The sequence below is a fragment of the Bubalus kerabau genome, chromosome 8, assembly GCF_029407905.1.
Source record: "Bubalus kerabau isolate K-KA32 ecotype Philippines breed swamp buffalo chromosome 8, PCC_UOA_SB_1v2, whole genome shotgun sequence".
NCBI lineage: Eukaryota > Metazoa > Chordata > Mammalia > Artiodactyla > Bovidae > Bubalus > Bubalus kerabau.
The window spans coordinates 84294113-84321638 of record NC_073631.1 but is presented as its reverse complement, the minus strand read 5'-3'; the positions used below and the strand labels follow the sequence as shown (position 1 = coordinate 84321638).

The window sequence follows — 27526 nt, the reverse complement described above, 5'->3', positions numbered from 1 at the left end:
TCCAACCCTTCTTCCTGTGTGAGGGAATTCCCTACTGTCCTAGTGAGAGGCATGCCCTCATTCCCTCTCTGGATGTGTGACAGGCCCTGACCTGATATTTCTCATCTTCAGCAGCCTGGGCATGGCACATGATCATTAGCCAGTGATCGTCTTTCCAGAAATGTAAATCTTGATCAAGTGACACAGAGATGAAGGGGCAATTCCCAGCAGTGGGGAAATTATCTCCAAGAGAATTTGAGGTGGAATCCTAAAGAGGCAGCAACAGGGTCGTATTAAATAAGGTGACTGTGTCCCTCTCAGTCTACTGGGCTATTCGTTGCTAACATTTTCCAGCTTCTTGGCTGCTGGAGTTACCCAGCTCTTTACCCATTTTCAAGACTGGTATTACAACTTCTTGTCAATTCATGAGCCCTTTTTACCCTTCCAATAAATTCCTTTAAGATTGTTATAGTAGCTGTTACTTTCAACAGAAGTATTTTAATTGATGAATCAGCAAAATCAATCCATTCTTTAGGGATTTCCGTGGTGGTCCAGGGGTTAAGACTTCATCTTCCAATGACAGGAGGTGTGGGTGTGATCCCTGATCCAGGGAGCTAAGATCCTACATGCCTCAGGGGCCAAAAAATAAAATAAAATAAAATAAATAAAAGAGAAGCAATGTTGTAACAAATTCAATAAAGAGTTTAAAATGGTCCACATCAAAAGATCTTTTTTAAAAAAATCTATTAATTTTCCCACTATCCATTAAGAAACTTGCAGGTACCAAATATTGTGGGAGGCTTGACATGACGATAAAGAGACATTGTTTCTATTGTGCTACAACCTACAGTCTATTGAAGGATACAGGCCAAGAAAGAGAAGACTATAGTACATGCTTGATGAAGAAGGACATTATTCATTGGGAATATAAAAAAGGAAAATTTATTCCAACCTTAGTGATGGTAGTGGTGGGGGGTGTCAGAGGAAAGTTCAAATGATATTTGAATATGTAAATTTAGGTTTGAAAATGTAAAAATTAGACCTAGTTGAGAGGTAGGAAATGGGGGGGCAGGGGTAAGTGCTTCATATAGTGTGACCAGCCCGTGTGAAGGCCCAGCATTGAAAGATGAACAGGACTTTCAAAGAACTGAAAAGAAGCTCCAGATGACTAAAGTGCAGAGTTTGAGCAGATAAGTCTGGAACTAAAAGTGGGACTCGAATCGTTCAGAGTAATGTGAACCTCTGATGGTGTTAGCACTTTTTCCTAGATGCAGTTGGGATGCAGTTGCAAGCAACTGAAGAGTTTTAAGCAGAAGTCTCAGTATATTGCAGTCTGGTGCTGTTTTCCAAAACTTGTCTATTGATTATAGCCACCCTGTTTTGTTTTTTTCATAGTATATTTTCCATTTTATTGTTTTTTCAGAGAACAGTATTTCTTCAGTCTTTAAGGACTTGCCTCTTTACAAGGGATTTGGTGGAGGGCATGGGGCAGCACCCGCAGGTCTAAATTGAGATGGAGGTGTGCAGTCCTTTCTGGCTTCCCCAGAAGGATTCCTAACTACCTTACTATGAATGGCACAACTCACACAGTAATGTAGTTTCACATACAGCTTGGAAAGCACATAGGCATTGAAAACACTCGCTTCAGAAGTGTCCCTGACAGTAGTGGCCTCTAAGATGTTCTGAATGGCTAACTTCTTACTGGCCTATCCTCAGGCACACATCGGGCAGAGTTAGTGCAGTGAAAGGCTGATTGTAGCCTCGGCCCTTTCTGGCACGACCATTGTTCCTTCTTTTCTTGGAAGCAGGGAGGAAAGAGTGCCCATCCTGGTGTTTTAAAGTGGTATCTCATTGTGTTTTTTTATATAAATTTCCTTAATTTTTGTTGTTGTTGTTTAGATGCTAAGTTGTGTCTGACTCTTTGTGACCCCACAAACTGTAGCCTGCCAGTCTTCTCTGTTCATGGGATTTCCCAGGCAAGAATACTGGATTGGGTTGCCATGTCCTTCTCCAGGGGATCTTCCTGACCCAGGGATAGAACCCTCATCGCCTTCCTAGCAGGCAGATTCTTTACCACTGAGCCACCTGGAAAAGCCCAAATCTCCTTAATGGCTAAATGTTATTGAGCATTATTTCAACTTTCTTTTGTGGCCATTTGTATGTCTTCTTTTGAGAAATATCTATTCAGATCCTTTAACCATTTTAAAATTGGGCTATTTATCTTTCCATTATTGAGTTGCTGAAGTTCTTTATATATCCTACATACAAATCCCTTACTGTATAAATAATTTGTGAAGATATATGTGCTGTCGTTTTTATTTTCTTGATGGTGCCATTCGAAGCAACACAAGCTTTTTAATTTTGATGAGTCCAATTCATCTGTTTTTCCTTTTGTCAATTGTGCTTTTGATGTCTCATCTGAGGTTTTGTGTAACCCAAGGTTGCAAATATTTATTCCTATGTTTACTTCCCTGGTGGCTCAGAAGGTAAAGTGTGTGCCAAAGTGCGGGAGACCCGAGTTCAATTCCTGGGTCGGAAAGATCTCCTGGAGAAGGGAATGGCAACCCACTCCAGTAGTTTTGCCCCCCTCCAAAAAAAGGGGCTCAAAGAAATATAGGGGCTTCCCTTGTAGCTCACTCAGTAAAGAATCTTCCTGCAGTGCAGGTGACCTGGGTTCGATCCCTGGGTTGGGTAGATCCCCTGGAGAAGGAAATGGCAACCCACTCCAGTATCCTTGCCTGGAAAATCTCATGGACAGAGGAGCCTGGTGGGCTGCAGTCCATGAGGTCACAAAGAGTCTGGCATGACTGAGTGACTAACACTATGACTAACACTGTGTTTACTTCTCAGAGTTTTTTATTTTAGCTCTTATATTAGGCCTCTGATCCATTCTGAGCTGATTTCTGTACATTGCATGAGGTTGGGGTCAGCTTCATTCTTTTGCATGTGGCTATCAAGTTGTTCAAGCACCATTTTCTTTGCTATTATTTATATTCTGATAATGGGGAAAAGGGAAATGGGGAGGGGGCTGAACAGTTGTTTTCATCAATCAACAATAATCTCCTTCATCATAACCATTTGTTGAATGGACTATTCTTTCCCATCAAATTGTCTTGGCACCCTTGTTGAAAATCATCTGATCATAAATAAAAGGATGAATCAATTGATCCTAATAATTTTACTAGATTCTAATAATTTAATTGCAGTACTATGTATGAACACAAAATAAGATTCATGTGGTCAGTTAAAAAGTTCTAGTAGAAGTTATTTCCTTTGATCTGCATCACCAATACTGTATTTTAAGGCTATAATGACCTTACTAATGAAAACTTTGAACACTACATAAATGGCTTACTTGTTTATGCTTTCTCTGTCAAGTCTTAGCATATGTAATTAGAAATTTAAAGTATTGTTCTGTAGTCATACTTCCAAATATTCCTGAATATCTATCTCCTAAAGAAAGACAATGCCAAAGAATGCTCAAACTACCGCACAATTGCACTCATCTCACACGCTAGTAAAGTAATGCTCAAAATTCTCTAAGCCAGGCTTCAGCAATACGTGAACTGTGAACTTCCAGATGTTCAAGCTGGTTTTAGAAAAGGCAGAGGAACCAGAGATCAAATTGCCAACATCTGCTGGATCATCGAAAAAGCAGGAGAGTTCCAGAAAAACATCTATTTCTGCTTTATTGACTATGCCAAAGCTTTTGACTGTGTGGATCACAATAAACTGTGGAAAATTCTGAAAGAGATGGGAATACCAGACCACCTGACCTGCCTCTTGAGAAACCTACATACAGGTCAGGAAGCAACAGTTAGAACTGGACATGGAACAACAGACTGGTTCCAAATAGGAAAAGGAGTATGTCAAGGCTGTATATTGTCACCCTGCTTATTTAACTTCTATGCAGAGTACATCATGAGAAATGCTGGGCTGGAAGAAGCACAAGCTGGAATCAAGATTGCTGGGAGAAATATCAATAACCTCAGATATGCAGATGACACCACCTTTATGGCAGAAAGTGAAGAGGAACTAAAAAGCCTCTTGATGAAAGTGAAAGTGGAGAGTGAAAAAGTTGGCTTCAAGCTCAACATTCAGAAAATTAAGATCATGGCATCTGGTCCCATCACTTCATGGGAAATAGATGGGGAAACAGTGGAAACAGTGTCAGACAGGCTCCAAAATCACTGCAGACAGTGACTGCAGCCATGAAATTAAAAGACACTTACTCCTTGGAAGGAAAGTTATGACCAACCTAGATAGCATATTCAAAAGCAGAGACATTACTTTGCCAACAAAGGTCCGTCTAGTCAAGGCTATGGTTTTTCCAGTGGTCATGTATGGATGTCAGAGTTGGACTATAAAGAAAGTTGAGCGCAGAAGAATTGATGCTTTTGAACTGTGGTGTTGGAGAAGACTCTTGAGAGTCCCTTGGACTGCAAGGAGATCTAACCAGTCCATTCTAAAGAAGATTAGTCCTGGGTGTTCTTTGGAAGGACTGATGCTGAAGCTGAAACTCTGATACTTTGGCCACCTCATGCAAAGAGTTGACTCACTGGAAAAGACTCTGATGCTGGGAGGGATTGGGGGCAGGAGGAGAAAGGGACGACAGAGGATGAGATGGTTGGATGGGATCACCGACTCGATGGACGGGAGTTTGAGTGAACTCCGGGAGTTGGTGATGGACAGGGAGGCCTGGAGTGCTGCAATTCATGGGGTCACAAAGAGTCGGACATGACTTAGCAACTGAACTGAACTGAACTGAAGAGTACATAAGTATTCTTGTGAAATTAAACATTAACAAAATATTGATTCCAGTAAATTATATATACTCTAAATCTTGACATAATTCAATGTATTCATCTGTCTCTATAACTAAGGCATAACTAATACACCATAACTAACATGTGTAGTTTTGTGTCAGGTTGTGAATCCTGAATTTTTTGACCAAGCAATGCTACAAATAGGAAAAATTGCCTCAGAACAAGCATGAAAAATAATTTCATTATTGGTATCATTTCTGATTCAGAGGTTATAGGCTTCCGAAACTGTCAGAAAGATGAGCTCGGGAGTGACACATTGCTTCAGAGTTTCACTAGTGAAATTGACCTTAAGTTTTATTGCAAATTTTGTGTTGTGTTTTCTTTTCTTTTTTTTGTAGAATTTTTTTGGCTTTGCCACACAGCATGCAGCAGGATCTTAGTTTCTGACCATGGATGAAACCTGTGCACCCTGCAGTAGAAGCAGGAGGTCTTAACCACTGGACCACAAGGGAAGTCCTGTGGTTAAGGACTAATATTTTCATTTATTCTGGTATATATTGCTTTGTGTATGTCTATGTCCCATGCTTTATTTAAGAACAAAGTGATGAATGATATGGGGATTATAATCAGGAGCATCACTGACCTTCACCTTCCCTCCAGCCAGTTCCCCCAAACTCCCTGTCCCCACACCCTCTGTGTTGCCAGTTCCTTTCAGAGTGAATGAGAACTTAATCCCCAAAACCCTGGTAGAGACTCCAAAGTGTCCCCCTAACTCTTTCTTTTCCTTTGACTTCCATTCCTGGGAAGGCACCTCAATTTGAAGGTATGGGAAAGCCCAGAATGGTGATAGACATGAAGGAAAGGCTTTACCCTCACAGAAAGAGACTGAAGGGTTCAGCATAGTCAAGTGAGGGTCCCCATAGTCTGGGGTGCCAAAAATCTGGCGCTGGGACCAAAGAAAAGGATGCTGGTCTCTCAAAGAAAGGAGACACAGTAGCCTCAGAATCCTCTCATTTGGAATAAGCAGTGCATGATCATTTGGCTTTCTGGTGAACCACACTCAGTTGCAGAAGCACACTTGGCCCATGTGTTTCTCAAGCCTGAGCTGCTGGGTGATGTGGGTTTTAGACACTTATGTTGAGATGGATTCTGAGGCTATGTTTAGGATGAGCAGGAAAGAATGCTTTCATTAATGATACCCATCATTGAAGTGGAATGGGAGCATGGGGTTCACATTGTAATATTTATGTGTGTGTGCTCAGTTGTGTCTGACTCTGTGCAACCCCATGGACTGTAGCCTATCAGGCTCCTCTGTCCATGGAATTCTCCAGGCAAGAATACTGGAGTGGCTTGCCATTACCTTCTCAAGGGCATCGTTGTGACCCAGGGATCAAACTGGGGTCTCCTGCACTGCAGCCAGATTCCTTATGATCTGAGCCAACAGAGAAGCCCTTGTAATATTTAGGAATTTAGTTTATCTGTAATGAAATTGGAAAAAATAGTGGCATAATCATATTACCAGTTTTATGTCTTTATTGGTCCAGGGTTTATTTGGCAGATCCAAAAGTAGGAAGTCAAGAGATACCTGGAGAACAGGCAACTTTAGCCTTGCAGTACAAAATGAAGCAGGTGAAAGGCTAATATAATTTTGCCAAGAGAATGCACTGGTCATAGTAAACACTCTCTTTCAACAACACAGGAGAAGACTCTACACATGGACATCACCAGATGGTCAATATCAAAATCAGATTGATTATATTCTTTGCATCCAAAGATGGAGAAACTATACACAGTCAGCAAAAACAAGACCAGGAGCTGATGGTGACTCAGATCATGAACTCCTTATTGCCAAATTCAGACTTAAATTGAATAAAGTAGGGAAAACCACTAGACCATTCAGTATGATCTAAATCAAATCTCTTACGATTATACAGTGGAAGTGACAGATTCAAGGGATTAGATCTGATAGACAAAGTGCCTGAAGAACTATGGATGGAGGTTCATGACATTGTACTGTAGGCAGTGATCAAGACCATCCCCAAGAAAAAGAAATGCAAAAGGGCAAAATGGTTGTCTGAGGAGGCCTTAAAAATACTTGAGAAAAGAAGAGATGCTAAAGGCAAAGGAAAAAAAGATGTACCCATTTGAATGCAGAGTTCCAAAGACTAGCAAGGAGAGATAAGAAAGTCTTCCTCAGTGACCAATGCAAAGAAATAAGGAAAACAATAGAATGGGAAAGACCAGAGATCTCTTCAAGAAAATTAGAGATACCAAGGAACATTTCATGCAAAGACGGGCTCAATAAAAGACAGAAATGGTATGGACCTAACAGAAGCAGAAGATACTAAGAAGAGGTGGCAAAAATACACAGAATTATACAAAAAAGATCTTCATGATCCAGATAACCATGATGGTGTGATCATTCACTTAGAGCCAGACATCCTGGAATGTGAACTCAAGTGGGCCTTAGGAAGCATCACTATGAAGAAAGTTAGTGGAGGTGATGGAATTCCAGTGGAGCTATTTCAAATCCTAAAAGATGATGCTGTGAAAGTGCCGCACTCACTATGTCAGCAAATTTGGAAAACTCAGCAGTGGCCACAGGACTGGAAAAGGTCAGTTTTCATTCCAATCCCAAAGAAAGGCAAAGACAAAGAATGCTCAAACTACTGCACAATTGCACTCATCTCAGACGCTAGCAAAACAATGCTCAAAATTCTCTAAGCCAGGTTTCAACAGTATGTGAACTGTGAATTTCCAGATGTTCAAGCTGGATTTAGAAACGGCAGAGGAACCAGAGATCAAATTGCCAACATCTGTTGGATCATTGAAAAAGCAAGAGAGTTTCATAAAAACCATCTACTTCTGCTTTATTGACTATGCCAAAGCCTTTGACTGTGTGGATCACAACAAACTACTCCAAATTTTTCAAGATGGAAATACCAGACCCCCTGACCTGCCTCCTGAGAAATCTGTATGCAGGTCAGGAAGCAACAGTTAGAACTGGACATGGAACAACAGACTGGTTCCAAATAGGAAAAGGAATACATCAAGGTCACCCTGCTTATTTAACTTATATGCAGAGTACATCATGTGAAATGCCAGGCTAGATGAAGCACAAGCTGGAATCAAGATTGCCAGGACAAATATCAATAACCTCAAATATGCAGATGACACTACCCTTATGGCAGAAAGCAAAGAGGAATGAGAGCCTCTTGATGAAAGTGAAAGAGGAGAGTGAAAAAGTTGGCTTAAAACTCAACATTCCAAAAACTAAGATCATGGCATCCAGTCCCATCACTTCATGGCAAATAAATGGGGAAACAATGGAAACAGTGAGACTTTATTTTCTTGGGCTTCAAAATCACTGCAGATGGTGACTGCAGCCATAAAATTAAAAGACACTTGCTCCTTGGAAGAAAAGCTATGACAAACCTAGACAGCATATTAAAAAGCAGAGATATTACTTTGCCAACAAAGGCCCATTTAGTCAAAGCTATGGTTTTTCCAGTAGTCATGTATGGGTGTTAAGAATTGGACCATAAAGAAAAATGAACACCAAAGAAGTGATGCTTTTGAATTGTGGTGTTGGAGACTCTTGCGAGTCCCTGGACTGCAAGGAGATCAAACCAGTCAATCACAAGGAAATCAATTCTGAATATTCATTGGAAGGACTGATGCTGAAGCTGCAATATTGTGGTCACCTAATGCAAAGAACTAACTCATCGAAAAAGACCCTGATGCTGGGAAAAATTGAGGGCAGGAGGAGAAGGGGACGACAGAGGATGAGATGGTTGGATGGCATCACCAACTCAATGGACATGAGTTAGAGTAAGCTCTGAGAGTTGGTGATGGACAGGGAAGCCTGGTGTGTTGTAGTCCATAGGGTTGCAATGAGTTGGACACAATTGAGCAACTGAACTGAACTGACAATGTCCTCAGAGAGGCAGGTCTTTCTCTCTTTCCTTAATCCAGCCATCCTTAACATGTGCTTGTTCCTTTGTAGTTACAAGATGGTTGCTCAAGCTCCAGTATTGCATTTGAGATCCAGTTGTAAAGCAAAATAAAAGGCAAGATCAGCTAAATCGGCCTTCCATTTTAAGAAAGTATTCTCAGAAATCTCATCCAACAACGTCCACTTAGATTTCATTGGCCAAGACTGCATAGTATGGTCACGTCCTTCATCTGCAAGAAGTGCTGGGAGATGTAGTTTTTAAGCCAGGGATACTTATACAGCCATCAAAACTAGTGTTCTTTCCTTATGATCAGGGAGAATCCCTATCAGGAAGGCCTCTTAGTTTCACCTACCATTCCTGTTTTATAAATAGGCATCCTTCAGCTTTACTGAACCAGCAAGAACTGCTCCCCTACCACCTCCAACACACACGCGCGCACACACACACACAAAAGCAGCACTGCTTTTCTGCAAAGTGTGGGCCAGTGAACTGTGTAAAAGATGAGGGTGGGAAGAACACATGTATCACATTAGTGTTTTACTACTGAAACTGAGCTTAAAATTTTATCATAAGATTTTATGTGTTATTTTCTTTTATTCTGGAATATATTACTATAGTTGGGATCAACATAAATCTCAGGAGCACTGATATCATTGTGGAACAGCTCATTATTCTTTAGGATCCCAGATCCACATTAACTAGCAGTATACTTTGGGCAAGACACTCAATCTATGCCTTGTTTTCCTAATTTGTAAACTGTTGATAGTACTTTTTATGGGAAAGGTGATCAGATAATTTATGTTCAAACTTGAAAAATTTATATTCTGGAGTGAGTGAAGTTGCTCAGTCGTGTCCGACTCTTTGAGATATCATGGACTGTAGCCTACCAGGCTCCTCCATCCATGGAATTTTCCAGACAAGAGTACTGGAGTGGGTTGCCATTTCCTTCTCCAGAGGATCTTCCCGACCCAGGAATCGAACCCTGTTCTCCCATATTGCAGGCAGACGCTTTACCTTCTGAGCCACCAGGGAAGCCCCATAATGGAAGGGGGATAGTATTAGTAATTATGCTTGTACAAGTGGCACAAACAAGGACCACACCAGGCAGCCTGAGGACTATGGTCATCCTATTTTTAAATGCAGGTGTGAGCGTGCATGCTCAGTTGCTTAGTTGTGTCGGATTCCTTGAGACCCCATGGACTGTAGCCTGCCAATCTTCTCTGTCCATGGAATTTTCCAGGCAAGAATACTGGAGCTGACTGCCATTTCCTACTGCATGGGATCTTCCCTGCCAAGGGACTGAACCCAAGTCTCTTGCATTGGCAGGTGGATTCTTTACCACTGTGCCACTTGGGAAGCCCTTTAGACGCAGTTGAGAGAATTAAATGAGAAAATAAATATAAAGCACTTAGCACAGAGCCTGACACACAGTAAGTATTCAGGAGATACTAGACAATATTTGATTTTACTATTGAATTGAAAAGTTTTATTGTTTTGGCTTTGCTTTTCTCTAACAATACTAAGCTTGATATTCTTCTTTTATGATAAAGGATAATGGGCTAAAATAAAGAGAGGTTAAGTTTTCAAAACTGAGAAAAACCCAATTGAAAATTAAACATCCAACCTCTCTAAAGGAGGAACAATGTTGAAAGACACTGCAGAAATTCTTAGTTATAAGGAAGATTCTGGAATTACAGTGCACGACCTGTCTGTGACCTGTTTGTACCATCAGAAGCATGAATGAAAGAACTGGAATTTTAATGATTTTGTGTAACATTTCTCAAAGGTTTTGATCTGAAGATCCCTTTACACTTAAAAAATTTTTTGAGCACCACAAAAAAGCTTTGATTTATATGAGTTATATCTATTGATATTAGAAATAAAAATGGAGGCAATTTAAAAATATTCATTTAGGAAATTCCCCGGCAGTACAGTGCTTAGGACTCCACACTTTCACTGTCAAGGGCCTGCCCTGGACCCTTGGTCAAAGAACTAGGATCCCTCAAGCCACTCCACGTGGCCAAAAAATTATTTTTTTCATTTAAGATAATTTCATCATATATTAAAACAGCTAACATATTTAAATGAAAGAAACTATCTTTATAAAAGAAAAACTGTTAGAGGGTTCATGTTTTACCTTTCTACAGATCTCTTTTTTGACTGGTTTAATAGAGTTGAATTTGTTGCATTATGTTATGGTAGACCATTCCCATAGAAAAGAAATGCTAAAAAGCAAAATGGCTGTCTGAGGAGGCCTTACAAATAGCTGTGAAAAGAAGAGAAGCGAAAAGCAAAGGAGAAAAGGAAAGATATAAACATCTGAATGCAGAGTTCCAAAGAATAGCAAGAAGAGATAAGAAAGCCTTCTTCAGCGATCAATGCAACGAAATAGAGGAAAACAACAGAATGGGAAAGACTAGGGATCTCTTCAAGAAAATCAGAGATACCAAGGGGATGGGCTCGATAAAGGACAGAAATGGTATGGACCTAACAGAAGCAGAAGATATTAAGAAGAGATGGCAAGAATACACAGAAGAATTGTACAAAAAAGATCTTCACGACCCAGATAATCATGATGGTGTGATCACTGACCTAGAGCCAGACATCCTGGAATGTGAAGTCAAGTGGGCCTTAGAAAGCATCACTAAGAACAAAGCTAGTGGAGGTGATGGAATTCCAGTTGAGCTATTCCAAATCCTGAAAGATGATGCTGTGAAAGTGCTGCACTCAATATGCCAGCAAATTTGGAAAACTCAGCAGTGGCCACAGGACTGGAAAAGGTCAGTTTTCATTCCAATCCCAAAGAAGGGCAATGCCAAAGAATGCTCAAACTACCGCACAATTGCACTCATCTCACACGCTAGTAAAGTAATGCTCAAAATTCTCCAAGCCAGGCTTCAGCAATATGTGAACCGTGAACTTCCTGATGTTCAAGCTGGTTTTAGAAAAGGCAGAGGAACCAGAGATCAAATTGCCAACATCCACTGTATCATGGAAAAAGCAAGAGAGTTCCAGAAAAACATCTATTTCTGCTTTATTGACTATGCCAAAGCCTTTGACTGTGTGGATCACAATAAACTGTGGAAAATTCTGAAAGAGATGGGAATACCAGACCACCTGATCTGCCTCTTGAGAAATCTGTATGCAGGTCAGGAAGCAACAGCTAGAACTGGACATGGAACAACAGACTGGTTCCAAATAGGAAAAGGAGTTCATCAAGGCTGTATATTGTCACCCTGTTTATTTAACTTATATGCAGAGTACATCATGAGAAACGCTGGACTGGAAGAAACACAAGCTGGAATCAAGACTGCCGGGAGAAATATCAATAACCTCAGATATGCAGATGACACCACCCTTATGGCAGAAAGTGAAGAGGAACTAAAAAGCCTCTTGATGAAAGTGAAAGTGGAGAGTGAAAAAGTTGGCTTAAAGCTCAACATTCAGAAAACGAAGATCATGGCATCCGGTCCCACCACTTCATGGGAAATACATGGGCAAACAGTGGAAACAGTGTCAGACTTTATTTTTCTGGGCTCCAAAATTACTACAGATGGTGACTGGAGCCATGAAATTAAAAGACGCTTACTCCTTGGAAGGAAAGTTATGACCAACCTAGATAGCACATTCAAAAGCAGAGACATTACTTTGCCAACAAAGGTTCGTCTAGTCAAGGCTATGGTTTTTCCTGTGGTCATGTATGGATGTGAGAGTTGGACTGTGAAGAAGGCTGAGCACCTAAGAATTGATGCTTTTGAACTGTGGTGTTGGAGAAACTCTTGAGAGTCCCTTGGACTGCAAGTAGATCCAACCAGTCTATTCTGAAGGAGATCAGCCCTGGGATTTCTTTGGAAGGAATGATGCTAAAGCTGAAACACCAGTACTTTTGGCCACCTCATGCGAGGAGTTGACTCATTGGAAAAGACTCTGATGCTGGGAGGGATTGGGGGCAGGAGGAGAAGGGGACAACAGAGGATGAGATGGCTGGATGGCATCACTGACGCGATGGACGTGAGTCTGAGTGAACTCCGGGAGTTGGTGATGGAGAGGGAGGCCTGGCATGCTGCACTTCATGGGGTTGCAAAGAGTCGGACATGACTGAGCGACTGATCTGATCTGATCTGATGGTAGAAAAGTATGAATAAGATACACTGTTGGAAAAGTGAGGGCATATTTTAATAGCTTTTCTAGATAATTATGGTTATTCTTTGATACTATACCAAAACTCCACAGTAGTTTCTTAAAGGTTTATTATAAATTGAGATCTGAAATCATATCAATTAACTTTTTATACTGTTACATTAAAGCTCATCAGTCTGTTCTGCACTTTGAATGAATCTTTAACTCGTGATTTTGTAACATCATCCATTATTCAGTTGGAAAATACTGTTTCACTGAGTTGGGCAGATATTTCAAATGGTCACACATTTCAGAAGCCTAATACTTAAGAACATTCTAGAAAATATATGACACACATTCCATTAGCCATCAGAATGATGGTATCATCACATGTCACGTTGCCTCTGGAAAACTCCATGGTGGATTTATGAAAAAATGAGAATAATAAAGACAAATCATGTCTTATTATGAAAAATTTTGATTGTATTATTCATTGAAAAAGTTTTAGTTTCAGGCCACACTTTAAGAACAGTTGATATGGTATGATATGAGCTATTAGATAAACAAAGAAAACAAACAAAAAAACTTACCACCTCCTTTTCTCTTTTAAAAACCATAACATAACTGACATAACACACAAACAGTAAAAGGCTAAAATATAGTCTCTGGTGGCAATTGCAAGTCTCTTCACAATTGAAAAGCTTGTAGAAACATATGACTTGTAATTTAAAGGTCTTTCTCATTTTTTTGGAATTTGAATCCTGTTAATCATTAGCATTTCAAAGCATGAGAGTAACTCTCTTTGGGGAGCTCAAAGTGCTTCACTTCTTGGTCTTCTCCCCATTTCCCCTCACCCCCACCCCTGTCCAAGATGTAATCTTCGCAGAAACATACAGGGTGGCAGAATAATACTAAAAATATTTTAGTACATGTTTTGTTTGCAACCTAGATTGGAAGCTAGTCATTTTCTATGGAACAAGTTTTCTTTGCAAGTATAGAATAGAAGATGATATTCTTACATGAAATTTGTTGCATGTGAGGAACTGCTAGATAAACCTGTTTTGCTCTCCTTGTTCTATTATTCCAGGGCTTTCAAAGTAGGATGATAGCGCAGGCTGGTCCTAGTTTTTGGAAAAAGCTGCTTGCTTACTAGTTTAGGCTTCAGGAAATTCATTCAGCAATACTGCCACGGAGAAACGTTTTTAGGCGCCTTGCTCCTTACTCTTCAGTTGCCCAATGTACTTACCACATCCTTCTGGCTGCATGGTAGGTCCTACTGTGTGGTCTCTTGGGAAATGAACCGATTTCAAGATTACCTACCTTTCAGCAAACACCTTTTGTACTTTCTTTTAGGTAAGTCTTATTTTATCTTAGATCAGTCTAGACTCAGATACAGTGTTGCTGCTGCTGCTGCTGCTGCTAAGTCGCTTCAGTCGTGTCCGACTCTGTGCGACCCCATAGACGGCAGCCCATCAGGCTCCACCGTCCCTGGGATTCTCCAGGCAAGAACACTGGAGTGGATTGCCATTTCCATCTCCAATGCATGAAAGTGAAAAGTTAAAGTGAAGTTGCTCAGTCGTGTCCGACTCTTAGCGACCCCATGGACTGCAGCCCACCAGGCTCCTCCGTCCATGGGATTTTCCAGGCAAGAGTACTGGAGTGGAGTGCCATTGCCTTCTCTGCAGATAGAGTGTTAGGAGATGTCAAATCAATTAAAATTATTTACACTAAAGCATGAATGAAAGACGGATATCAAGTGTTCAAGAACCAAGAACAAACTGAAGGACTGAACAAATAAACTTGAAAAGGGGTGACTACATGTGGCCACAACGCAGTACTCAGCTTTTCTTTGCAACCATAATAAAAGCCAGTAAGATATAGCACAGGGAACTCTACTCAATACTCTGTAAACACCTGTGAGGAAAAAGAATTCTTAAAAATGGATATATGTATACAGGATTCACTTTGCTATACACCAGAAACTATCACAACACTGTGAATCAACTGTATACTCCAATTAAAAAAACCCCCAAAACAGTAAGTCATTTAAGTTTTAATCTCATTGTCTTAAGTGCCCAGGCCATAACTGAAGAACAGGCTGGTAATGCAATGAGACCTGAGATCTCTAAATGGTTATGTTTTGCAGACCCACAGATTTAGATAGTTAAGGTTAAACGGGTGTAGTGACAAGACAACTCTCATTTGAGCAGTTGAGTGTTTTGACTTCAAGGCCGTTGGTAATAATTCTGAGACCCTCTTGACATTTCATTATTTCTCGTATTTGTTTTTTTAACTTCAGCACTATTAAAATTCCACACTCTGATTTACAACTGTTTTTAGGTTAAGACGGGGCCTGGAACTTGGGTATACATGACATAGTTTAAGCTAATGCCACCTCCACCCTCTTTTGCAGGGCGCCCTCTCTTCCCTTGTCGCAGCGTTCCAACTCCCGGGCTTGGCTGAGGGTAGACTACGGGGTGACTACCCTGCCCAAAAAGCCATTAAAGGCGTATTCCTGAATCTTCAGATTCTCGCTCTCGCCATGACCTTTCAACAAGCAGGCGGTACGGCGCCTGCGGTGATCCGGAGCCGGCAGTGCGCGCTGGATGCAAGCAACAGGCACGACCGACGTGCCATTACTGCGCTTCTCCAGCGACAGCAGTAGGCGGCACAGGAATCTTCTTTCTTTAACCCTTCTTCACACACAGTCCCACCCTCACCGGAAGTGAAGCTGTCTCTCTACGTTACGTCACTTCCGGCCCGGAGCCAGTCGCTTGACGGAAGCGAGCACGTCCGTGCGCGGTAACTTTGTTCCCGCCTCCTTTGCCCCTGACACCACTCACCTTCGGCTTTCTCGGAGCGCGACGTACGTGCGCGCTCCCGGCCTTGCGCCAGGGCCGAGGGGAAAGGCCGAAAGAGCGAGGCTAGAAGGAGGGGTTGCGGAGGTTAGGGCCCAACCAGCAAGTCCTGTCGTCCTCCCTCCTCCTGACGAAGAGCGGAGAGGGAAGGGGAGGAGCGAGCCGGGCCGGCCGCGCACTCCAGGAGCCTCCTCGTGGAGGGGGGGAGCGGAGAAAAAGGGCAGCACCGCCACCTCTGCTCGCGGCGGCGGAGGAAGAAGAAAGTCAGGGCCCTTACCCACCGGCACAGACTCAGAAACGCCCCCCCCCGCCCCCATCTCCCCGGAAACAGCCCCCCGCCCAACCCCGCACACTCGCTGCCCCAACCGTGAGCCGCAGCCGGGTCGCCCCCGCCTCGCCCCGCCCCGCCCCGCCGCCCGTCCCTGCGGGCAGCAGAGTGCGCGAGGCCTTAGGCCGGGAGTTGTTGTCAGGCCCAGGCCACTTCCGAGGCGCCCGCCGTGTGTCGCCGCCACTACAGGAGGACGACGTCGACGCTGAGAAGGAGGAGGAGGCGGCGGAGGCGTGTTGTTGTCTTGCCCACTCCCCTCCCCTGAACTCGCACCCAACGTCAGGGCGCGATGAAGTGAAGCGGCGACGAAGGTGGTACTTCCGCGTTGCGCTGCCGGAGCCGAGAGCGCAGCCGAGGCCGCTCCCCCACCCCTGGGGGGCACTTGGAGGACTCCGGACTCCCCCGCAGGTCAGCGCCCGGCGCATCTGGTGTTTTTGCGGCTGAAGCTAGGACGACGAGAGCGATCGGGAGCTCCTCCGCCCGGATTCCTGCTGCCCTCGGCCCCGGAGGCCGCTACGTACCCCACTGTGACCTGGAACCCAGGGACCCAAGTCCCGATCCGGATTATCGTGGCGTTTCTACCGGACGGCCCTGGTGCTCGGTGTCCCTCCGCCGCCGCTGCCGCCGTTCCCGTTTCCGGCGGGGGAGATGGCCAGGATCTGACCCGGGAGGAGGCCGCACCCGCGCCGCGCTCTGCGGCGGGCTCTAGGCGATGCCGAGCAGCTCGGACACGGCGCTGGGGGGAGGCGGGGGCTTGAGCTGGGCGGAGAAGAAGTTGGAGGAACGCCGCAAACGGAGGCGATTCCTGTCCCCTCAGCAGCCGCCGCTGCTGTTGCCGCTCCTGCAGCCGCAGCTCCTGCAACCGCCGCCGCCCCCGCCGCCTCTGCTCTTCCTGGCTGCTCCCGGCACGGCCGCCGCCGCAGCCGCCGCCGCCGCGGCCTCCTCCTCTTGCTTCAGCCCGGGTCCCCCTCTGGAGGTCAAGCGGCTGGCGAGAGGCAAGAGGCGCGCAGGAGGGCGGCAGAAGCGGCGCCGCGGGCCCCGCGCCGGGCAGGAGGCGGAGAAGCGTCGGGTCTTCTCGCTGCCCCAGCCGCAGCAGGACGGCGGTGGCGGTGCTAGTAGCGGCGGGGGTGTGACCCCGCTGGTGGAGTACGAGGATGTAAGCTCCCAGTCCGAGCAGGGGCTGCTGCTGGGGGGGGCCAGCGCGGCAACGGCGGCGACGGCTGCCGGGGGAACGGGGGGCAGCGGCGGGAGTCCGGCCTCCTCCTCCGGCACCCAGCGTCGCGGGGAGGGGTCGGAGCGCAGGCCCCGCCGGGACCGCCGCAGCAGCAGCGGCCGCAGCAAGGATCGCCACCGCGAGCACCGGCGGCGGGACGGGCAGCGCGGCGGCGGCGAGGCCTCCAAGTCCCGCAGCCGCCACGGCCACGGCGGCGAGGAGCGGGCCGAGGCCGGCAAGAGCGGTAGCAGCAGCAGCAGCGGCGGCCGGCGGAAAAGCGCCTCGGCCACGTCCAGCAGCAGCAGCAGCCGCAAGGACCGAGACCCGAAGGCCCATCGAAGCCGGACTAAATCGTCCAAAGAACCGCCTTCGGCCTATAAGGAGCCGCCCAAGGCCTACCGGGAGGACAAGACCGAGCCCAAGGCCTACAGGCGGCGGCAGCGGTCCCTGAGCCCGCTGGGAGGCCGGGACGACAGCCCGGTGTCTCACCGGGCCTCGCAGAGCCTGCGGAACCGCAAGTCTCCCAGTCCGGCGGGAGGTGGCAGCAGCCCCTACTCGCGGCGGCTGGCCCGCTCCCCGAGCCCCTACAGCCGCCGCCGCTCCCCCAGCTACAGCCGCCACAGCTCCTACGAGCGCGGCGGCGACGTGTCCCCTAGCCCCTACAGCAGCAGCAGCTGGCGCCGCTCCCGGAGCCCCTACAGCCCCGTGATCAGGTGAGTTCGGCGTCCCGAGCGTCCGTCATGGGCTGGGCCGGCCGGAGCCCGGAGGCTGGGCTGGAGGTGATGAGACTCCGCAAAATTCGTGTCCTCGGGCGGGGCGAAAAACTCCACCTCGATCGGGGCTTCCGGTGGGGAGGGGCGCTTTCGCGCGCCCGGGACCCCTGGTGGGGGGATTTGGAGGGGACAAAGCGACAGGTCCAGCAGACTCTCTCCTCGCTCTGGAAATGAAGGGTGGGGAAGAGTTCAAAGTTTTAAACTTGTTGCATTAATATATTAACAGATTTCTCTAAACTGCTCTTAGCTTTTTCCAGCCCAATTGCTTTGGCTAAACTGAAAGGTGGTTGGATTTGTCATGATTTGAAAGCTCTCAGAAGAGGTTTCATTGCTGGAGACGTAGGACTGGGTTACGGCTTAGGGAGTCAATATTGTAAAGGAGAGTCGGCACCAGATGCTGATGTCAAAGTTAGGTGTGGGTTGCATATGTTGCATATGAGGAGTACAGCGATGGGAGAAGCAGCCTTTCTGTAAAGATCGTTGTTTCAGTATGTGAAACAGCTGAAGTGAAAGCTCATGGTTATAAATTCGAAGATACTTATTTTATATTCTTGTGTGGAATAGTTTTTTCAGCTGACCTTCCAGTCCTGGTTTTAGAAAAAAATGGCGAGATTGTGGTTTCATTGTTTGTGTGACACTCAGTTGCTGATAACGTCATTTAAATACAGTCTAGTTGCTGTGATCCAATATAGTGACCGAGTGAATGACTTAGTACTGAACGTTTCTTACACTATTACACTATTTGCTATTTAAATTATTTACGTTACAGTTAACTGGACCTTTAAGTATCAGGATTTTTGTTTTAAGTATCTTTGAAAAGTATAATTTGATCTAGTGAAATTGGAGTAATTCTTTTATGCAGCTGTTATGCCTTACCTGTTATATAATACTATTCTCTAAAAAAAGTGTGTGCCTTGATGTACATTTATATCTGTTAAGCAAAATAAATTGAAAGTAACTTTTGAGGATATTTCATGTTCTTAAATTCCCTTTAGATGTGTAGGAATTCTAGGCTTTATAGTTTAGGGTATTGGAAAATGTCGGTTTTTTTTTTTTTTTCCTATTGGTCTTTTCAGTAATGCCAAGCAGCTGCTGAGCGTGGTTATGTTGACTACAATATGTGTACCTGTAAAATTAGATCTTCTTGAAGCGTCAGCTTAGTGTTTGTAAAGATGTGATTCCAGTAGAGATGTGTTTGCCTTTAAACCAAAACAGCAGTATAAATCTCTTCATTCTTGCAGGGTTGCAGCACACTTATAGTGCTAGTTGATGTGTTAAGCAGAGAATATCAAGATTGAACACTCAATTTCACCATATCTAGCTTCTATATCTTGTAAGAGTTTATATTTTACTTTAAATGAAATAGGTTTGCCAAAATGTTTATATTTTTTGCAGGTAAATTTGTTTTTGACTGATTAGGTCTAAGTTTCAGTGCTTTAGATAGATATTAAGCATATGATGCAGGTTTAAGAATGAATTTTGTGTTTATCAGATTTTTTAGTTGCTAGGTACTTCAGTAAGGTCCTTTATTATCTAATAGTGCTGTGTATTTCGTATTTATTACAGAGCAGTGTTATGTGTGGTTAGGGGTGTTATTTTATATTTAGCAAATATTTATTGAGCATGTATTATATGCCAGATAACTGTTTTAGGGACTGAAATATAGCAGTGAAGAAAGACAAGGTCCTTCCCCTTATGAGCCTGGCATTCTAGAGGATCATTCATACAGAATCTTTGCATGGTGTCTGTACTGATCACCCATGTTTATAAATGGTTGGATTTGGAAGAAGCTTTAGAATATATTGGCCAACATTCCTGACAGCTAGCCTTTTGACTGTGTGCATGTATACATCTAGAGGTGGGAAGATGTTATATTACTTTGCGATAGCCTATTCTGTTAGATTTGGAGCTTCTACTCCTGGTTTGCCCAGTTTCTTAGCAAGTCCCTGGGAGATTCCATTTCCTAAACTTTAACAGGGAAATACTTGTTTTTTTGGGTTATTTCAAGGATTAAATGAAAAATTTGTGTTTTGTGTGTATTTAAAATTGGTAAATTTTACTGTATTTAAATTACATCTCAATAAAACTGATATTTTTAAATGGAAAAAATTTGTATAGAAATATTATAGACTATCACAGAAATATAACATTGTAGAATATTTATAGAATAGCTTGAATTGCTGGAATTTTTCATATTGAAACCAGAAATCTGCCTCCACAAAACTTCTGCTCACTGCTTTGAGTTTAGCTTTTTGGAATGGTTCAGAGCAAACATGTATGCTGCCTCTTCAAAATATAGACAGTTGTGTTTTCTGAGTCTTTTTTTTTCTGGGTCAAAAACCTAATTTTTCATACAGTTTTTAGATTTCACGTTGTATTATCCCTAGTTTGTCAAATGTCCTACTTGAAAATAGGACTCAGAATATATAGTTAAAATAGTTGATTGAAAAGCTTGATTTTTAAATACAGCAAATGTGTTATTACTGTTTTGGAACAACTAATTGATCTCTCTTGTCCACGTTAATGCAGAAAGTTTTAAGTAATTATGGTAGATGGCCCACATTGTTTAATGAATAGACTGTTGGATTGTGAGCTCCATGAAGGCAAATTAGCCTGTCTTGCCTACCTTTGTATTCCTAGTGCTCAGCGTAATATCTGGCACCAGTAGACTTATTAATTGTTGAATGGGGACAGAAAGGGATGATGGCGTTTACTGAGCATATGATGCTGTGGGCCTGGGTACTTAAAAGAGTTTAATAGCAACTGTGTATTTTGCTATAGGAAATAGCAGAGTGATACTTTGTAGCACTCTTGGAGCTTATATATTAATGAATTGTCTGTGTAGATATTTTAAGGAAATGCATGCACCTTTAAAATGGTATGGAAACCATGGAATGAAAGTTTTTCTCTGTATTCCTAGAATAAATCCTCTATTCCATTGACTTCTACTTTATGACTTCTACTTCCTTTGACAACCTGCTCTTTGCCTCCATCTGAATCTCTAGCCCCCTGCTGTTCATGCTTTTCATAAAGTCCTTTCTTTTTCTCCTTTATAACCAGGTTACCATATTTTCTTTGTTAGTTGACTCTTGAGGTGTGAGAAGTCACATAATTCTGCTGATTGGCCTTACAATAAATATGCAAGTGAACTGAAGAGAGGGGCTGTGTAGAATGAGAGAGTGGTACTGATATTTAGGTTTTACTGAGGGCCAGGCATTGACCGATATTTAACATACATTTACTTCCAAAACCCATGCTGTGGTTGGAACATTCTTGTTGATAGACTGGGAAATGGAACCTCTAAAAAGTTAAGTGATTTGTTCCAGGGTCATCTTGGATTCAAATGCTGAGCTGATCCTGAAGTATAAACTCTTGACAGATATTGTGCTGTAGGGGCTCAGGGGAGCTGACCACCTCACTTGGTGATCTGTTTTGCTAAAATTTACCCTGTTTGGTTACTTGTGTGTTAATTTCTGTTTTCTGACCATCTCCGCAGCATTTTGAGGATTTAAAAAAAAATTTCAAAAAAACCCCGATTCTTCTAAAGGTCCTTTCAGATCATTTTGTCTTTTAAATTGTAGGTTTTATGAATAGGAGGCTAAAAACATTTCTTGGAGGCACTAGTAATACTTAGTTATTGACGGTTGTTTTGCAATGGCATGTCTTGGTCTGAAGTCACTCAAGTCAGACCAGTTGGAATCAGTACAATAAATTGCTATATGTAATTGATACCTTTTCTGAACCTGTGGAAGTTCTCTTCCACCAAGCAGCAGCAGAAGCCTCGATTATGGAATAATGAGACCCTGAGGATCTAAAGACAGGCATACATTTAAATGAATTTACTTGTATTCACTTGCATATGTTGTAGGGTACCTCTGTTGTGGATTATTTAGTGTTTTGTCCTAAAAACTAGTGCTCAAAAATAAATGAAGACATTCCAGGATTTTTAAAACACTATTACTCATAAAATACTGATTTGATATGTACTTATTAGAAATGTCATGAATATCCATAGATGAATTGAGTTCTTAAAATGCTTTTCAAAAGAGTTAAAAAGATAGGCTAGTTGAATAAATAAAGAAACACTCAGAAGGGATGGAAATTTAGGTGAACTGTCTTAAATCTCTAAACCTGTAATCACTCCTTTCGTTCCCAAGATGGCCTTGTGTTTTGCTACTTCTCTGGCCAGACCTTACCTGACATTTCTGTCTACTTATTCTGTATCACATTTTTGTTTTAACACTGATATTATTGCCTTAGTTCAGGCCCTTATTTGTGATCAGACTTCCTGTTATTCTTTTCTTCCCTGTTCATCCATTCTTTTCTTCCCAGTTCATTCTTGATCCAGGAGAGTTTTCTGAAAATTTTGATTAGGTTGTGTCACTTCCATTAATTTAAGTCCACATTTTCCAGTGCATTGTCAGTTAAGGCCTCTTATTATCTGGCCCTGTTCTGTCAGAGTTCTACTTTTAGAGGCACTTCTATTTCTCTACATTTTTACTTTTGCCGTTCCTTTAGCTTAAAATTCCTTTCTTTCTCTTCTCTGCCTCCACCTTTGCAGCTCAAAATCCAGCTCAAATTCCACCATCCTGAGACCTTTCTCCATTCATCCAGAAAAAGTTAATTCCTTTTTTTAATATCCTTATAGCATTTTGCTGTAGCTTTAATGTAGAGCTCTTAAAAATTTAATTGTTTGTCTGACTATATTTCCCTACTAGATTGCAAGCTCTTAGAAGACAAATTCCAAAGTGTATTTATTAGTGGTTGAATTAATTTAAATATTTTTCTCCACAGATTAATGCAAATCAACTTTTGCACAGATGCCATTTGTATCTCTAAACTTACCTACTGTTTTGGTTCACATATACTCCAGGATGGGGGAAGTAATTGTTTTGATTTTTAAGTGAAGAATTTAAGAACCTCCCTCTTTTAGCTTCTACTTTATTGGAATGAGTCAAGGATACTGGGAGTCACTTTTAATGTGAATAGAATGAATTCAGGGACTTCCCTGGCAGTTCAGTGTATAGGATTCTGTGCTTGGGGCCAGTGTTCAGATCCCTGGTTGGGGAACTAAGATTTCACATGCCAGGATGTGTGTGGGCCCTCCCCCCGACAAAAGAATAAGTTCAGACTTAGTGTTTATATTTGCACTCTGTTGTGTGATCCAATAATGATCTGTTTTTCTTCGTGAAAATTTTCTAAATAGACTTTATGTCAAACTTTCATTACCTAACTCTGAAAAATTAATAGCTATTTCTGAAAAACAGTTGAAAATTAATGTTGCTTAATGTTAATATTTAAGGTTATTTACATTTTTTATTCTGTATGCTTTCTATGAATATCACTTAAGTTTTTGCTGTGATTTTTGTTTTTGGTTGACTTTGTTTCATATGTAGATATTTGTAAACTTTAAACTGGATGTTGGAAGCAAAAGTATTTGCTAGAAAAATCAGCTCTTGTTTAGTTGCTCAGTCATGTCCATTTCTTTGCTACCTCTCATGGACTGCAGCACACCATGCTTACCTGTCCTTCACCATGTACTGGAGTTTGCTCAAACTCATATCCATTGAGTCTGTGATGTCATCCAGCCATCTCATCCTCTGTCGTCCCCGTCTCCACCTGCCTTCAATCTTTCCCAGCAACAGGGTCTTTTCCAATGCGTTGGCTCTTCACATCAGGTGGTCAAGTATTGGAGCTTCAGCATCAGTCCTTCCAATGAATATTCAGGACTGATTTCCTTTAGGATTGACTGGTTTGATCTCCTTGCAGTCCAAAGGACTCTCAATAGTCTTCTCCAGCATCACAGTTCAAAGGCATCAGTTCTTCAGTATTCAGCCTTTTTTATTGTCCATCTCTCACATCTGTACATGACTACTGGACAAACCATAGGTTTGACTAGATGGACCTTTGTTGGCAAAGTAATGTCTCTGCTTTTTAATATGCTGTCTAGGTTTGTCACTATTCTTCTTTCAAGGAGCAAGTGTCTTAATTTCATGGCTGCAGTCACTGTCCATAGTGATTTTGGAGCCCAAGAAAATAGTCTGTCACTGTTTCCATTGTTTCCCCTATCTGTTTGCCATGAAGTGATGGGACCAGATGCCATGATCTTCATTTTTTGAATGTTGAGTTTTAAGCCAGCTTTATCACTCTCTTCTTTCACCTTCATCCAGAAGCTCTTTAATATAACCTCTTCTGGAAAAGGTCAGTTTTCATTCCAGCCCGAAAGAAGGCAGTGCCAAAGAATGTTCAAACTAGTGCACAGTTGCACTCATGTCACGCGCTAGCAAAGTATTGCTCAAAATCCTTCAGGGTAGGCTTCAACAGTATATGAACTGAGCGAGAACTTCCAGATGTAGAAGCTGGGTTTAGAAAAGGCAGAGGAATCAGAAATAAAATTGCCAACATCTGTTGGATCATAGAAAAAGCTAGAAAAATCAGAGGTATTATTCACAGTGATTTTTGTTCCATGAATTTCCACACATGCAAATTATGGAATCTAGTGTTCTTAATGTATTTGGAAAATAAATGTAGGTTAGAGGATCAAAGTCTAGGCTAAAAACTGGAATTTACGTAAATGGAAATGAAAAAGGTAGTGAGAGGAACTGAAAACTGAAAGTAGTTAACGGGCCGCATGCCTCCCCTTTTCTGTTTCTGCATTTTCATTGCATAGGGAAACTTTCACTGAGGTATTTTATTGACACTTCAAATTTTGTCCACCTTTTAATTAATTATTTCACTTCTCTTGGAGTCATTTCTTTTTCTGATATTGCTCTTTATTTTTTATATATCCTCAAAGAATAATAGAGGCTTATGTAGACATTTTGGTAGTACAGAGAAGTATAAGAGATTAAAAGTCCCTTTGAATCCACCTACCTGAGATCATCCTATGACATTTTGATGAACATGCTACTAGACTTCTGTGCATATATTTGCAAGGACATAAGATTTTACATAACATACTATAATTCTATTTTGTAACCTGTACTCCATATGTATTTTTTATATTGACTTCTAGTATTCTGTTATATGAATATATTGTAACTTGTTTGTCTAAGTCCATTTTGCTAGATTCTTAGTTTTTTGTTTTTTTCCCTATGATCATGGATGCATCACAAAATTTTTGTGTACATTTGTTCATAATCTCTCCTAGATTGGATTTCCTAGGGATAAAATTGCTGGGGTCAATTTATAAGCTTAGAAGCTTGATACACTATCATATTGACCTTTAGAAGACTTACCAATTTATATTTCCCAATGATGTGAGAGTGCCTGTTTCTTTGGTATCACCATCACTTGGAATTGTCAGATGTCCCACTATTTTTGTTTTTCATTTGTGTTTCTTTAATATCTAGTAAGGATGCCTTTATTTTCATTCATATATTGAATGTTCTAATTTCTTGATTCATTATTTTGTTGTTTTTTCTAATTTATAAGAGCTCTTTGTATTAGATTCTAAGTGTTTTTTGTGGTACTAATATTTTTGTGAGTCTTTTAACCTTCTTTATATAGCTTTTAGTTTTAACAAGTTTTTGATTTGTGTGTGCATACATGTTTTAAGTGGCATTAGTTTCTCTCAAACATCCGGTGGGAAAACCTTAATAATACTTAACACCTTTCCTTCCCGAGTTCTGATAAATTGCTTGTTCTAATTGGTTCTTCTGTAATGGTCTTTGTGTGGTGTGCTCAGTCACCTCAGTTGTGTCTACCTCTTTGACCCTATGGGCTGTCCCCTGCCAGTCTCCTCTGTCCACGGGATTCTCTAGGCAACAATACTGGAGTGGGTTGCTATGTCCTTCTCTAGGGGATCTTACCGACCTGGGGATTGAACCTGAATCTGCCCGTGTCTCCTGCATTGCAGATGAATTCTTTACCCATTGAGCTACCTGGGAAGCCACTTGAGAAGTAATGATCTTTAGTGTGCTCTTACTTTGTTTGGAACTCTTTAGCTCATGTCCCTATTGTTGATTCCGCTTGCTTTTGGGCTTTACATTTTTGAGTCCCTCTTGTTTTCTGCATTCAAATTAATCTTAAAATGCTACTTTGAATCTGTCATTTATCTGTAAAACATGTTTACAGAGTCAAATCCTTGAATTGGGTATTTAAGATTCTCCATTGTAGACAGATCCAAAATAGCCTTATTGCTCACTGTATATGCTGATGACAATACAAACTGGACTCCTTACTATTTTAAAAATACGGAGTTGTAAGCTCCTATACCTTGGTTTATGTCGTACCTTTCATTGGCCAGTCCTGCTTGTCCATTCTTTCAACCACAGTTTGGGTGTCATCTTCTCTATGAAGCCTTCATTAATCTCATCCCAAAGTGCTTTGTCTTAATGCTTTTTTCTCTGAGATCACTTTTATGTGTACTTACTACAACCAGGCTTACATTAAATAGAATTCTCCCACCTAACCCCAGGTATATTGGACATGTTTTATTTATTCATTTTTTAAAGTTCAGTTTTATTGAAGTATAACTTTACATGTAGTATTATTCACCAGTTTTAAGTGTATAGTTACATGGGTTTTGGCAAATATATATATATACACACACCTGTGTAACAGTCATCACAATCATGATAACTGGAACATTCCTGTTGCCTCTGAAAATTCCCTATGCCTCTTTGCGGTCCATTGTCTGCTTCTACCTGTGGTCCTTGGCAACCACTAATTTACTTTCTGTCACATCAGTTTTACCTTTCTTGATGTCATATAAATGGAATTATATGGTATGTAATTTTTGATGTCTGTCTTTTACTTAGCACGCTTTTGAGATTCACTGATGTTATTGTATGTTCTAATGGTCTGTTCCTTTTTATTGCTGAGTAATATTCCACTTACGAATATACCACAGTTTGCTTATCCTGCTACCCAGTTGATAAACCATTGAATTGTTTCCAGTTTGGGGCTGTTGTGAACAAAGCTGCTGTGAACATTTGAATATACTTTTTTTTTTTTTTGATGAGAAAATTAGGGGTGGGATTGTTGTGTTGTATGGTTAAATGAATGTTTGACTTTTTAAGAAAATGCCAGCCTGTTTTCCAGAATGGCTGTACCATTTTGCATTCTAGTTGGCCATGTTTGAGCATTCCAGGTACTTTGCATTCTTACTGAGACTTCAGCTTTTGTCTTTGATTTTAGCTGTTCTAGTTGATACATAGTGGTATATCATTGTGGTTTTATTTACAGTTTCCATAATGACTAGTAATGTTGAGCTTCTTTCTAGTTGCTCTTCCTGTCTTCCGTGAAGTATCTTAAAATGTTTTGTCCATATTCTTTGTGAATTGAATTGCTTGTCTTATTGAGTTGTATGAGTTCTGTACATACCCTGGGTACAAACTCTTTATCAGATAACGTGTCTTGTAAAGATGAGCCAGTCTGTGGCTTACCTTTTCTTAACAGTAATTTCAAAGAGCAGAAGTTTTTAATTTTCATGGAATCCCACTTGGCAGTTTTTTTCTTTTATGATTTCTGTTCTTTGTCTTCCCATCCTGCACTCAAACTGCCTGACTCATGTTCACAGGTTTTCTCCTC

The 27526-nt window shown here is 42.0% G+C and overlaps 1 protein-coding gene and 1 pseudogene across 4 annotated transcripts in view; one reads left to right on the top strand and one right to left on the bottom strand.

Annotated features, from left to right (window-relative positions):
* Positions 1–1439: 1439 nt before the first annotated feature.
* LOC129658347 (40S ribosomal protein S26-like) lies at positions 1440–13070 on the bottom strand (annotated as a pseudogene).
* A 3057-nt stretch (positions 13071–16127) lies between these two features.
* CDK13 (cyclin dependent kinase 13) overlaps positions 16128–27526 on the top strand; it is a 122558-nt gene continuing 111159 nt past the window's right edge. For all 4 annotated transcript variants that reach the window (XM_055590757.1, XM_055590755.1, XM_055590756.1 and 1 more), the window contains exon 1: positions 16128–17932. In XM_055590757.1, coding sequence (XP_055446732.1) covers positions 16719–17932 — 1214 coding nt within the window. In that variant the 5' untranslated portion in view covers positions 16128–16718. The remainder of the gene's footprint in view (positions 17933–27526) is intronic.